The 14,082-nt window shown below is 31.7% G+C and overlaps 1 protein-coding gene across 9 annotated transcripts in view; it reads left to right on the forward strand.

Moving 5' to 3' along the window:
* The window catches only part of LOC142320913 (serine/threonine-protein phosphatase 6 regulatory ankyrin repeat subunit A-like), a 180,538-nt gene that overhangs the window by 37,613 nt on the left and 128,843 nt on the right, over positions 1-14,082 (forward strand). For all 9 annotated transcript variants that reach the window (XM_075358932.1, XM_075358939.1, XM_075358953.1 and 6 more), the window contains exons 6-8: positions 2,216-2,368; positions 3,485-3,688; positions 10,325-10,490. In XM_075358932.1, the coding sequence (XP_075215047.1) occupies positions 2,216-2,368; positions 3,485-3,688; positions 10,325-10,490 (523 nt within the window). The remainder of the gene's footprint in view (positions 1-2,215; positions 2,369-3,484; positions 3,689-10,324; positions 10,491-14,082) is intronic.

Consider the following 14,082-nt stretch of genomic DNA (forward strand, 5'->3'; position numbering starts at 1 on the left):
CCTGTCAGAAATTTTTTGAGTTCATGCACTCAAAAAATTCAGCACATGATGACACCGACTGCCAAACAGAAGGAAAATATGCAAACTGCAGTTGAAGTTATTCAGATGCAAACTGCAGTTGAAGTTATTCAGCTTGTAGGAACAAAGATTATGATTTTCATCTTTTTTTTTTATGAAAAAGCTGAATGTGTATTGAACTTTGAGACCTGAGAATGCCATTGGATGAATGCATTTTGCATTCAGTGAAGGTTTTGAATATTGTTTATTGTTCTCTTTCATTATTAGTTTTATCAACAAAAGTTGCTTAAAGGTTTCTTTGTTACTGCTGCAGTGTGTATATTGTTTTATTACAGTTAATGATACCTTTAGATTTAAATTTTCAAGCTCTGTTAATCTAAACTTAAAAAAATTGTAGCTTGCATTTGGTTATTACTAACCAAATTACCTGTAGTTACTTAAGTGTTACTTTCTGCTGCACAGATTTCACCATTCTTAATTTATATTAGATGAAGGGTTATATTGCTATTTTGTAATACAGAACACCAGTTGAGTTCTTTGTATTAGATAATAATTTATAAAAGTGAGATGTAATTTATTTTCGATATATCTCAGTTATATTCTGTTTTAAAACCTTGATGAATTTTACTGCTAAAGGCAGTGTCACATTTGAAAGTTGACCTCGACTCCTCTTGTATGCTTTGAATGACCCAATAAATTGCAGTCTGACAGGTGATAGCACCCTAAAATTCTTTGGTACTGCTCTCCTGTGTGTTTTCTTAGTCTTAATAATTAAGACAAAGTTAATGACAATCTTATAAAAGAGACTTGCTGGTCTCCGGGACTTAAAAGCTGGAAATAGAGATGAGGGAAAGACGGAGACATTGTGCAATCTTTCATAGGTACTACATAGTCTTGAACATGATAATGTGGAATTCTCTCTTGTGGGTCTACCCACTAAAACCCCTCTCCCTCTATAACATGGAATGCTGGGTGCACCATACAGTATTTTCACAGCATCCCATGTATTTTGTGTCAATTCACCCTCACTGCTGATCCCACACCTCAAACACATTGGGGTCCTTGATGTGTGAAGGCCACTGTGCATTAGCCTCAAAGACTGCCCTTCCCATCCCTTGATGGTTTTTTATAAGGAAGTTCTGTCTTTCAGTCTCACTTCTTTTACTTATATTACGTATCATTTTGAATTCAATTTCCCAGTTCTGCTGCCTACGCAACTTTACAGCTATCACATTGTCGATGTGAATATTACAGATTACTTTTTGACATTCTTCTTTCTATTGCTGCCATGAGATACATCTAAATATGATGTAATCAGTACTCATTCGTTAGTTCCAGTGTAGCTTCTTCCCATGAGCATCCTTTAGTCCTCCTCACCCTCTCTTTCACCAACAACTTCCATTTGTGGCATTGGTGCGATCACGCAAATTGTTGCAAATGGTACAGTTCTATACTCACACTGCACCAGCCTTTATATTTGTTCTATTATCAGTTTGGTTTTCTTCTCCATTGCCCTATGCCAGACTAGTAAGTCCAAGAGACTTGCCTCCGGACAGATGATGACATGATAAGGATAATCCTTTTTTCAGTCTAAGATACACTTTTTGACTTAGTTTTTCTAAATTCATTACCCAAAAACCGATACACTTTTCTTTGGTAAAAAAATGATTGCGCTTTACGCATGGTCATTTTTAGGATTTTGCCTTAATAATATTTTACTCTTGAGTTCAGTATTAGCAATCTGTAAATATTGGATTACATAGAAGTATTAATTAATGAGAAAAAAGTTTGTATTGTTATTTGGATAATTTCCCAGTTCTACTCCTCTAATTATTTAATATTAAAACTGCTAAAGTAGTACCTTATTGTTATTGATTATACTGTAAATTCTACAAAGCTGATCATTTTATTCTTGTACTTGCAGGAGTTATCTAAGAAAACTACCTTTGTGGATGAAAACTTGTATTTTCTAAGAAAAGTTGGTAATCCACACAAAATTCCTTAAATCTTTCTCCCTTAATATTATAGTCTGCTTTCTAATGCTTTAGAAAGGCTGACAGAGAAGTATAATATTAACAAAGAAAAATTTAAGGAATTTTATGCTTTATTTAATTATTTTGTTGTTAAAATTAAAGTAATTTATCTTGTGTACCTAAATATTGGCTTTATCTAAGTTACATGTTAATTTTTTTTCAAGATGGCTGAACTCCTAATTAGACATGGTTGTCTAGTCAATGCATGTGATAAAAAAGAGAGAAGGCCTTTGCATTATGCTGCATTTATGGGACATGAAGATTTGGTTCGTTTATTACTAAACAATGGTGCTGATGTTAATGCAAAGGATAGAACAGTGAGTATTTGTGTTTATATATATCAGTAGCAGAAATATTTTTGAAACATTTTGATTTAATACAGACAGTTCCTTATTTTCAGATCCCTTCTCTTAAAATGATATTTTAAGTCAAATTCTTTTATTAAATAAGCACTTTTGTTGGCAGAATGTTAGTTTTCTGTTGTTATTGTTATTCATTATATGTTTATGATTCTGTATTATCATATCTCTTTGTGTCATGGTAAATTTCAATACTGTTCAAAGATATCAATATCTGATGAGTTATTCTTTGCTTCCCAAGTTCTTTGTTTTTGCTCTTTTTTTCTTACTTCTAGATTTAGTAATAATGGTGATTTTATTTAATTTTTTTTTTGTCTGTTACCATGACTTGGGTAAGTATATAATTACTTAATTATTAATATAACAAGCTTATTTATACTTTTCATATGTAAAAATACTTTCTTTTCACTTGCATTTAAATCTCTAAGAATTTTTATTGCAATTTTTTTTAACAATTATATTCCATCATTTTTTTTCTGTATAGATTTTTTATCTCTAATTTGTGTTTTTGTCTGTCGTGATAGTCACATTCTCACTTATTTGTTACTTTATTTTTTAAATCTCACTGTTTCATGTTTATTATCATTGTTATTGTTCCTATTTTATTAGTAGTAATTAATTTTACAATTATTTTATTTATTAATACTATATCTAGTTAATAACCTAGCATTGTTTGTTCATAGGGGAAGAGGGCAGTAAAAGTATTTTACTGTTGTCCAAAGTATTTTACTGTCCCAACAATTTTTATTCTTTGGGAGATTTAAAATAACTGATCTGCAATCCCAAATTTATTTAGATTATCTAAACCGCCTGTTTTTATTTTCATTTTATGACAAGATTTGTTTTTGTAAATATATGAATTCTCATGTAACATATGCAGGTACTTTAAAAGTTGTAACAAATTAGTGGTTTATTTTCAATATTTTATGCATTTTTCTGTTATTATTTCTCCTATCACACATGTGTCTGTTTGAAATCTTATTCTTTAGTAACTAACAGATTAATTCTGTAAGCTGTTGATTATTGATATGTTAATATACGTTTATAATAATTATAATTGTAATTGTTTTTCAGTTATGTACACCATTACATGCAGCAGCGGCTAGTGGAAACAATCTGGTTGCTGAAATTCTCTTAGAGGTTGGAGCTGATATTGATGCTCGGACATCATTTGGAAATTCTCCACTTCATATTGCATGTCTGAATGGACATGTCAAAATGTGCGTTGAGTTAATGTATAGCAGTGCTCCAATCCATGCTGTGAATTTTCGTGGTCAGGTATTGTACATCCTTTTTAACATTTCTCCTTGTCTAAATTAATAATTTGTGTTGTTTGAGTATATATATATATAAATAAATATACACATATTCAAAACTACATGGCAATCTCTCGGGAACTGGTTCTGTAGCTAAAAATAGGGAAAAAGTTCATGTAAACATAGGTCTGAAAACACCTTGTTAGTGAGTTAACAAAGCACTAGAAACAATAATAATGAACAAGAAATAATAAATGCTGTACAATTATCGCCAATTACAAGCACTAGACAGGTATCATTGCATTTAAATATTCACAATCGAGCATATGGCAGGCACTTCATGAGGCACAGTTACACTTGTTTCATGTAACAAGGGTGCACAACTTATTATTTCAAGATCATAAGAAACACAAAATATTCTGCCGATGTTTAACTAGAAAATGGGTATGGAATCGCAATTTCCATTGCTGTATTCTGGTAACTGATGAATCATGCTTCACAAGAAATAGAATAGCAAATTTTTGTAACTCATATTTTGGACAGATGAAAACCCACATGAGACTGTGACAAGACATTTCCAGCATACATTTTTAATTAATGATGTATGGTTTGGTGTTCTAGGTGATAATTTGATCGGTTCATTTTTCTTACCAAGGAGGCTTAAAGGAAGACAGATTAGAGATCTGGTTCATACACGAGAGACAGGGTACCTTCTCATTCTTGAAATAAGTAAAGAATCATTTAAATAATTCATATGGTAGACAATTGATTGGTCGAAAAGGACCAGTGAAATGACCACCACGATCTCCTGACCTCACGCCATCAGATTTTTTTGTATGGTGTTGGATGAAGTCAATTGTTTATTCAAAATGGATTAACACACAAGAGGAAGTAAAGAATTGTATAATAGAAGCTGCAGAAACTATTAAGAATAGTCTTAATAGTTTGTCGGTTATGAGATCTGCTAGAAAAGAATGGATTTGTCGAGTGAAATCATGTTTTGAACAAAACAGAGGCCACTTCAAGCAACTTGAAGGTAAAATAATAATGCCTTCACCAATTTTTAATGTCATTTTCCCTTTTTTTTTCAATTACATTTTATTTTGTCTATAGTTTTCCAACGTATGGACAAAATTAGTTATTTCATGCTGTTGAAATTTTTTTAGTATTTAAATTTCAGTATCCTGTATTCAAGTTTATCTTTAGTAATTTACATGAATCTTTTCAGAATTAAATTTTCTTCATTCCTAATTGAAAAAAATATAACTTAGTTAACCATTTAACAAAATTTTCTTATACTAAACTCAAAAAAGTGTTATTTTTCCCCCTCAGAATTTTGTGTTTTATGTCAGATATCTTTAAAACGAATAGTGGTTTACTTCTGGGACTAATTTTTTAGTATTTTCAGGTCAAAAACCATAAGAAACAACTAAATTTGCCCCTTAATTTACCTTCCTAGAATATAGGAAGTCTTCATTTCCCCAGGGTTCTAAAATCTGAAGTCTGACCAAAATCCTTTGCTAGCTGTAACTTGCTAACAAAGCATTCACAGGCCTGTGTTTATATGATTTTTTTCCCGTATGTTTAGCTATAGAATCAGCTCCCAAGAGATTGCTGTATAATTTAGAATCACTCTATATAATATTTACATAATTTAATATTTATACATTCTTAGAAAGGATATTTTATATAATATTTATTATAATATTATGTACAGTGAAAAAAGAATAAGGATGTCACAGATTGAATTGTATACAATTCAAACATAATTTGGTGTAATTCAACCATAATTTAAATTATAATTGTGATTAAAATTTTAAAAAAAATTAATTAAAAACCTTTAAATTTTAAACAAAATATTAAACCGAAAAGATCAATTTAAAAAAAAAAAACTGAAAGTTTATTAATTATTTCTTAAAGAACTACAAGGGTAAATCAAATACAAATGGGATTTTTGTTCCTGAGTGTCTACGGTTGGTAGGACTGCGCTTCTAGTATGCTTGGGTGGGGTCATTAGGAGTGGGGAGAGCCAGCCATTTCACACTCCCAACCAATTCGACAGTAACACTCATGATGTCGGAACTACAGGTGCACCCCCTCCACCACGCAACGCATAATTATAAAATTTCTTACTCGTGAAGGAGTTCAAGCAACCAAAGTTTTCCAGAGATTGACTGCACAGTTCGGGCATCAAACATTGTCAGGACTCATATATTTGCCTGGCATAAAGAGTTCAAGGAAGGTCGAGAATGAGTGGAAAATCAGGAAAATGATCATCATCCTCGGACCAGCGTTACAGACAAAAACATTTGCGCGGTTCGAGACATTCTTGAAGACAATCGATGGGTGAGAGTATCCAAAATTACAGAAAGAACAAGTTGGAATAAGTTATGGGAGCTGTCAAGCGATCATCACAAACAACCTACAGTTCCCTAAAGTGTGTGTGGATCCGTCGCCTTTTGACCGCAGATCGGAAGTTGAGATGTTTGGAGGTCTGCCAGAGGCTTACAGCAAGGTTTGCAAAAGAAGGTGATGCATTTTTAAGTCTGATTGTCACTTGTGATGAAATGTGGGTCCACCACTACACTCCCCATTTGAAAAACAAGCCAGTATGTAGTGGCGGAGGAAAGGGGAGGCAGCTCCAGTGAAAGCCAAGGCTTGACTGCTAGCTGGCAAGGTTCTTTCAATCGTTTTTTTTTTTTTTTATCAGAGGCATTTTGCTCATTGATTTTTTGCATGAGTGATGCGCAATCAGTGCTGCTTATTACTGCGAGCTGTTGAATGTGGTGAGGACTGCATATCATCGCTAAAGACGAGAACAACCAATTTGAGAGGCCATGCTCCTTCATGACAACGTCAGGCCCCGCACTGCAGCTCTAATGGTCTCAAAACTATAAGAAATACACTGGACTCAACTTGATTGATCATCCTCCCTACAGCCCGGAATTATTACCTTGTGATTTTGATTTGTTTGGGCTACTTAAAGAAGCTCTAGGAGGGCAACGATTTGAAGATGGCTTGGTGTGGTTCGTGCACAATTGGCTTCTGATGCAACCAGCTTCATTCTATGATGTTGCGATAAAATACCTTCCTTCTTGTTGGGGAAAATGTGTTTCTCAAGCAGGAAACTATGTAGAAAAATAAATTATATTTACCTTTTATTTTTCAACAAATAAATTTTTTTTAAAAATAAAATCTTGTTTATATTTGATTTACCCTCGTGACATTGCATTCTAAATTTAGGATTAGTTAATTCAATTTTTCATGCAATAAACATTTTAATTTTCATATCCAAAAAACTACTTAAAGTATCAAATTACCAAAATATAGTTATTCAAGAAAAAAACACATTATTAAACCTTAAATTGGGCATCATTTGCAGCTGAAAGATAAAAAAAAAGAATACCTCAAGAAAGAAACCTAGAATCTCTATTAGACATAATTATTAAATGTTTGTACCCTGCTAGATGGTGCCACAGATTTCCAATATTACAGGAGTTACAGAGTGACGAATTAAACGTTTTACAGTAGTACAATGGTGTTAAATCAAAGAAAAAACTCAGAAGTAGAATGACTGGGGTTTTTTTAACCAGTTGGTTTTTTAATCAGAGTTGTTGCTATTTTGATGGGTAAAGTTGTTAACATAAGTAGAAAATTGTTAATTTTAACAAAATTATTCAAAAACTGAAGGCAACATTAGAAAGGATTACTTAATTATGATATTAAGGAAGTTATTCTTATCTGATATTGGCATAGGATTGAAATTAAACTTTTTAATGTCTCTTTAAGTGTGATACTTTTCTCTGGAGTTTTTTGTGTAGATTACAGATCTGTAAATAGAATCTTTCTGTCACACTCGCTTGGTAATTTTGTGATTTATGGACACCCAGAAAATTCTCACAAGTATTTTTAAACTGTTACCATTATATGCCTAACTTAATGTCGGTGGACGGCGACGGTAGCAGCGCAGATGTCAGCAGGAGTACAGTACATATTCGCACTTGCACAAGCGTCACTCCCGCCGCGCAGTTCTGCCATCATAGCAGTGCTGCAGCCCCATCACTCTCAAACTCCAATAAAAGAGAGTGCACGAGAGTGAATTTTTAATTCATGGTCAACTACCACCTGGAGAAGACCAAGAAGAAGAAGAAGAAGAAGATGGAAGGAGACAGAAGAAGTTCGCTGCCTCAACGTGGGATCTCCCGACAGATGCTAACATATCCGCTGGAGCAGCAGGCCTGGCCGGCCTGCTGAGGGAGCTGCTGGATGCGGACGCTACCTTCCTGCTCAGCTCGCTGGGCTTCAATCGCCCTGGCTGGTGGACTCAGCAGCAGGAGCCAGCCCAGTGTTGGATCGATTGGGGAGAACCACCTCGACTGTGCCAGTAAAAGATGACTGACACTGACCCAACACTGCAGGGGTCTGGGGGGCCACCACTGCCTTGCTGTAGTGGGGACCCAACTGCCTCTGAGGGGAAGCCTGGTCTGATTTCAATGGACGAGTCCACAACTCCCCAACTACAGCCAGATCGACTTCGCCGGAGACAAACTTCCAAACCCAACAGCTCTTCTCAGAGCTAACTCAAAAAACAGCCCTTTTCAGGACTACCACAAGGTTATAAATTACAACAAGCTGTCGAAGCCAATCGACGACAAAATACAGTCCAAGCAGTGAGTTGTATATTGGTCAATACAGAGTTAAACATCTCATTTCTGACTTGTTCCCTTATTTATGGGCCAACAAAATAACCCATCTTTAATTTTTGTTTCACTTATTTTTGGGTATTTTTGCCTTATATACTAGAATGATTGACTGTTCATAGCTTTTACAAAATTTTTGTTATTAATCCCAGTTTGAAATGAAGATACAGTAAAACTATTTTTCTGATTTAACTAGAGGCTCATGAATAATGTTTTTTTTCTTTTTCACCAGGAGTTAAGGTTTCACATTTTTTCCATTGTTTTACTACATAATGCTGATCCCATTCACAAATAAAACAGCAGTATTTTGTATACTCTAACTGAAAGCCTAACAAAAGAGCTATTACTTTTAAATCTCCACACACTAGTTTCAATTATGTTTTTATAATTTACTGTTTCAATGACAGTTTCATATGTTTTCTTTCACATTAATCCATTACAGATTGGTACAAAAGGATATTTATTACTATTGTGAAGCAGAACTACTTTTAAGCTATACTTAGAAGAATCTATGAAAAGATCTCACTCAGGTTCATGAATGTGCCCTAATTGTAACATAAGCACATCAATATTTGTACAGCAGACTAGATCAAGTAATTTTCTTCAGCACTCTATTGAGAAAAGTTTTTCAGCTTCAATAGCCTGAAATTTTTGTGTTTTAAGTAAATTCCAACCGTGCAATCTTGAACCTAAAAGTTCAACTTTATATTTTGATAGGTTTAAATCTCTTATCAAATTGTTTATTCACCTTCTGTTCTGATATAAGATGTGGCTCACTGGATCGTAATTCAAAGTCTGAATCATGATTGTCTTCTTCTGTAATGTCTGCTTCTTTATCACTGTTTTCACGAAACAAGTTTTCAGGAACCTTGTGAATTGGAATGGATCACTGTGAGGTACAGACCTGAGTGCAGATGGCAATGAAGGATAGAGTGTGTTTAGACTTGTTAGAAATTCCAGATATACTAATAAAACAGAAATAACAATTTATATTTTAGTGTATACTGTATTTTAGTTCACACCACCATAGGGACACAAAATTGTGAGGCCTTTAGTGTGCCTTTTAGCCATCCTTTTAAGTTGACCACACAGTTACTACATATTATATGAGTAGCCCGTGTCTTATGTTGAAAAGCGATTTTAAAATCAAAGTACAGATTATAGGCTTGTTGTAATTAAAGGTGTAATTTTTTTCTTATGTGATTTTATAGTGAACTCATCGCACACATAACACAAACTGTCTGAATCATTACACACCCACAACGCATTATTAGACTTCACTCAGGTTAGAGACGGCTAGACTAAATAGTCATACTGATTGAAGAGATGGTACTATTAAAAGCTATAGACTAACAAAGCTAGCAAGCTTTGTGTGGTTTCAATTATGTATACATGATGAATCTTGTTCATGTATGCTTCAATATTCATTATGAGTGAATTGAATCTGACATTTTTTGGGGTATTTTCAGTAACTTTGTATCAGCACAGTTCATTTATGTTATATAGCTAAGACTACACTGTATTTTGAATTTTTGGTATTCATAGAAATATTCTTTTCCCAAAACTTGGTTTGATAAATCATCAGATTAATTAATAATTTTGAATTTACAATTGAATAACTGATTTATTTATTATTCTTTATATAGATACTAATTTTATTTACATTCATGTTTTGCACAATCAGTTTATTTCTATAAAGTTATGTACAGTATGGTAAATTGAAATCTCATTGTTTTTAAAAAAAGAAATAAAGAGTTATCACTTGTACCACTTATGATGATGAATAATTAGAGATGTTTATTTTCTGAATATGATTCAGTGAAGATTAATTAAATTAAATTTTTATGTTAATAATAAAAAAAATATATAATCTTGAGAAGATTAGTCATTTTTAATTAATCTTTTTGTTCTAAATTGTGAGTTTTAATAATATTATAAAGAATAATTCTGTTTTTCAGACTCCTTTACATTTAGCAGCAGCATCAACACTTGGTGGAGAATGTCTTGAAGCTCTGCTGAAAGAGGGTGCTGACTATAATGCTCAAAGTGATGATGGTCGAACCCCATTACATATGACTGCTATTCATGGCCGTTTTGCCCGCTCTAAGTTACTTTTTGATTATGGTAACAAAACAATTTATTAATAGTATTTTATTGTAGTACTTTATGTAGAGAAAGTTTACTTTTATAAAGGTTATTGATAACATTAGGTTGTTTGTCCTTTTGGTCAGCTGAGTCCTTAAAAAATTTTGACCTACCTGCTCGTTGAATAACTTGAGTTTTCTGCAATTTCTTAATTCATCAGTGTATCTGTTTTAAATATTTATTAATTTTTTTATTTTATCTGTTTGCTACTCTGATTAAATGTGAATATGATGATAATAGTCCCTATTAGAACAAGTACTTTTTTATTTCAATACATCTCCTGTTGAAGTTTATATTACTATAGTGTAAATGTATCTGGGGCCTTGTTTTTTTTTTGGTAGTACAGTTGCAGTCAGTTTATGACTTGCTTTAAATATTATCATGTGTTCAGACAAAAACATTTACGTTGTGAATAGCATTCTATCAGTATTCATATTCTATTCAATTCGCTGCTTGTAGAGAATGGAAACTTTAAATCATAAAAGAATTAAAATTGTGATTATAGAATGATCTGCATTGGAAGGATTATTTCAGCTGACATATAGCATTATATGTTGTCTAGATGAGATGTGAATGTCAGTAAAAGAATAAAGAAAATAAATTAAGCATTGGGCTGTATATAAAAAAAATTAATGAATCAGTTTTTAAATACTTAAAAATGAGCTATTAACTAATGAAGGGTACGTATTTAAATTTATTTCTGTAAATGTTAGATAAAATAGTGAAAGTTATTATTAGCATAGAAAAATAAGTAGGTATAAATATGAATTCAGCATGTATGAATTATATCTCAGTAGTATAAGTTGAATCATTCTGTCGCTCCTACATGCAAGTACAATTATTTTTATATGCATATAATAATGTTCTATAAACTGTCACTTGTTTTGCGCTGTGATATGCCGATTATAAGCAATTAAACATTTTGTTTAATCTTTGTTATTGATGCTTAATAATGATAACATCATTTGTAATGCTTCATACCATTATTCATTTTAGCGAAAGAAAGTAATTCAGTCTGTTTTATTATGTTAATCATATGGTACGATACAGTTTTATAGTTCACTTTATAACGATTTTATTCAGTTTTATTTTCATCAATTCTAATTTACCCTTTGTTTTTGTGTTAATTGGGCTTTAACAATGAGCGATTCTGTCGTGTAACATAAACCGGGTAAACCCTTCAATAGCTCTGAAATCATCAATATATATATATATATATATATGTAACCTTAAAACAAGATAACCCTGAAACTGCCGCTAGAGACATTGCTCTGAAAGCAAGTAGTGCAATAGGCGTTAGTGAAAGAACAATTTTTAATATAATACAAAGTTGATGGTAAACATGTTACCCCTAAAAAGACTCAAAAGCATGTAAAAAAATTGAAAAGTTTGACGATTTTACTAAAACTCATATCAGAAAAAAATTATTTTTTTATTTCAATAACGAGTTTCCTAACAAAATATTAAATGTCAGTTTCAATTCTGAACTGCCAAATTTTTCTAGAAGAACATTTCTTATGTTTTAAATCAATGAATCTTCGTTTCATGTTTTGAAAAAATAATTCTTTATTCATTGAACATGAAGATATTACTTCATGGCATAGGGAATATTTAAGAGAAATTAAGCAATTTCATGAGGTGGGTAAGACAATTTATTGTATAGATAAACTTGAGTTAATGCAGGACGTGTTTAGGAAAAGGGGTGGATAAAGAAATAAAGAGTACAAAAGATACTTTTGTGAAAAGTTTGTCAACGGGAGTGAAAACCCCTGCTGGAAAAGGTAAACAATTATTAATGGTAAAGCATATAGGAAGTGAAGATAGGTTTTTGAATAATTGTTTGTAAGTATTTGAATCCAGATCTTTCCTAGAATATCACGATGAAATGAATGGTGACAATTTTATGCAGTAGTTTAAAAAAATTGTAAAAATTTTTGCTGAAGGATCTGTCATAGTAATGAATAATGCGCCATACCATTGGCTGAAAACTGAAATAGTTACAAATGCTTCAACCCAAAAATCTGAAATCGCCAAATGGTTAAAATTTAAGAAAGTCGCCTACATCAAAGTTATGTTAAAAGTAGAATTTATAAGATTAGTAAAATCAGTTAAATAAAAATGTATTCATTATAAAGTAGATGAAATAGCAAAATTAAAAAATTGTGTCATGTTACATCTTCCTCCATACCATTGCAATTTTAATCCCATAGAATTTATGTAGGCACAAGTCAAAGACTAAATTGGAAGTAATAGCACAACATTTAAATTAAGAAATGTGAAAAATCTATTGATAGTAGATGTTAATTGAGAAGTTGCAAATGCTTGGAAAATTGTATTCAACATACAGTTAAAAAAGAAAAAAGAAGCATGGGAAACCGACAGTTTGTGTGAAAGTATTATTGAAGATATTGTGATAAATTTGTGAAACAATAGCAATAATTCAACAAACAGCAGCATATTGAGAATTGAAAAAAATACATTGAGGTAATAAATATTTTTCTGTTTTAATTAATGAAACTTTTATATAGCAGTAAAATACATTCTTAAAAATCTTTATTTTTAAATTAATATATCATCTTATCACAATTTTTTAATTTTTGTTTCAAGTTATTTTTTATGTTAAAAGTAAAGAGAAGTGTTTTTTCTGTGAATTGCGCTAAATGAAATTAGAACTCATCATACTGTTTATTCAAATCTATTCACCTCACTTTAAATGATCAGTTCACTATACGTCTTAGTTGTATGATAGTATTTTAAAATGTAATGATAAATGTTATAAACATTGCTTTAACATACCTTTTGATAACAATAACAGTTACACCAACACAAGTTTATTAGTATCAGTCATATCTTAAAATTTGAATACTTTCAGTTCCAACCACATAAATTGCAATGAAAAAATAATGTTGAAGATTATCATATAGTTTAGTTATTTAATATCAAATTAAAGTAAGATATCTGTTGAAATTGGCAGAAAATATCTAGAATCGTACATGAAACTATCATTCAAGAATGTACTTTTCGACACGCATACCAAGATTGTAGAAAAAAAAAATTTGCTATAATTTTTGCAAAAGTAAGGTATTACTTCAGAGGATGATATGTATGAGTATAAATGAAGCATAGTCTTGTAGAGTCTCAGGTTGACCATTCCTGAGATATGTTGTTAATTGAATCCCAACCACCAAAGATCCACCCATGCCATGTTCCTGAAGTAAATCTTTCACATGAGAAAACCAATTCTGTCATAACTCAGCATCAGTTAACATGTTAAAACAGGTTCATGGCAACCTTGAGTTTTCCATACCCAATAAATTTTTAAGTCCTAATTTATCTTAAATAATGTGTAAAATAATATATGGCATGGAAAATTCTTTTCTTAAAATGTAATTGAGGGTGTTTCATGGTAACTGAAATAGCCTCTTAAGATTGACATGTATTCTCTTATATATATATATATATATATATTTGTGTATCTAGACTTGCTCAAAATATTAACACATCCAACAGTTATTGTCACTTTACTTATAGCAGTTTTTGTAGTTTCCAAAAAGTTCCATGTTTTATAAAT

This window comes from Lycorma delicatula, chromosome 1 (genome assembly GCF_047948215.1).
Source record: "Lycorma delicatula isolate Av1 chromosome 1, ASM4794821v1, whole genome shotgun sequence".
Classification (NCBI taxonomy): Eukaryota; Metazoa; Arthropoda; class Insecta; order Hemiptera; family Fulgoridae; genus Lycorma; species Lycorma delicatula.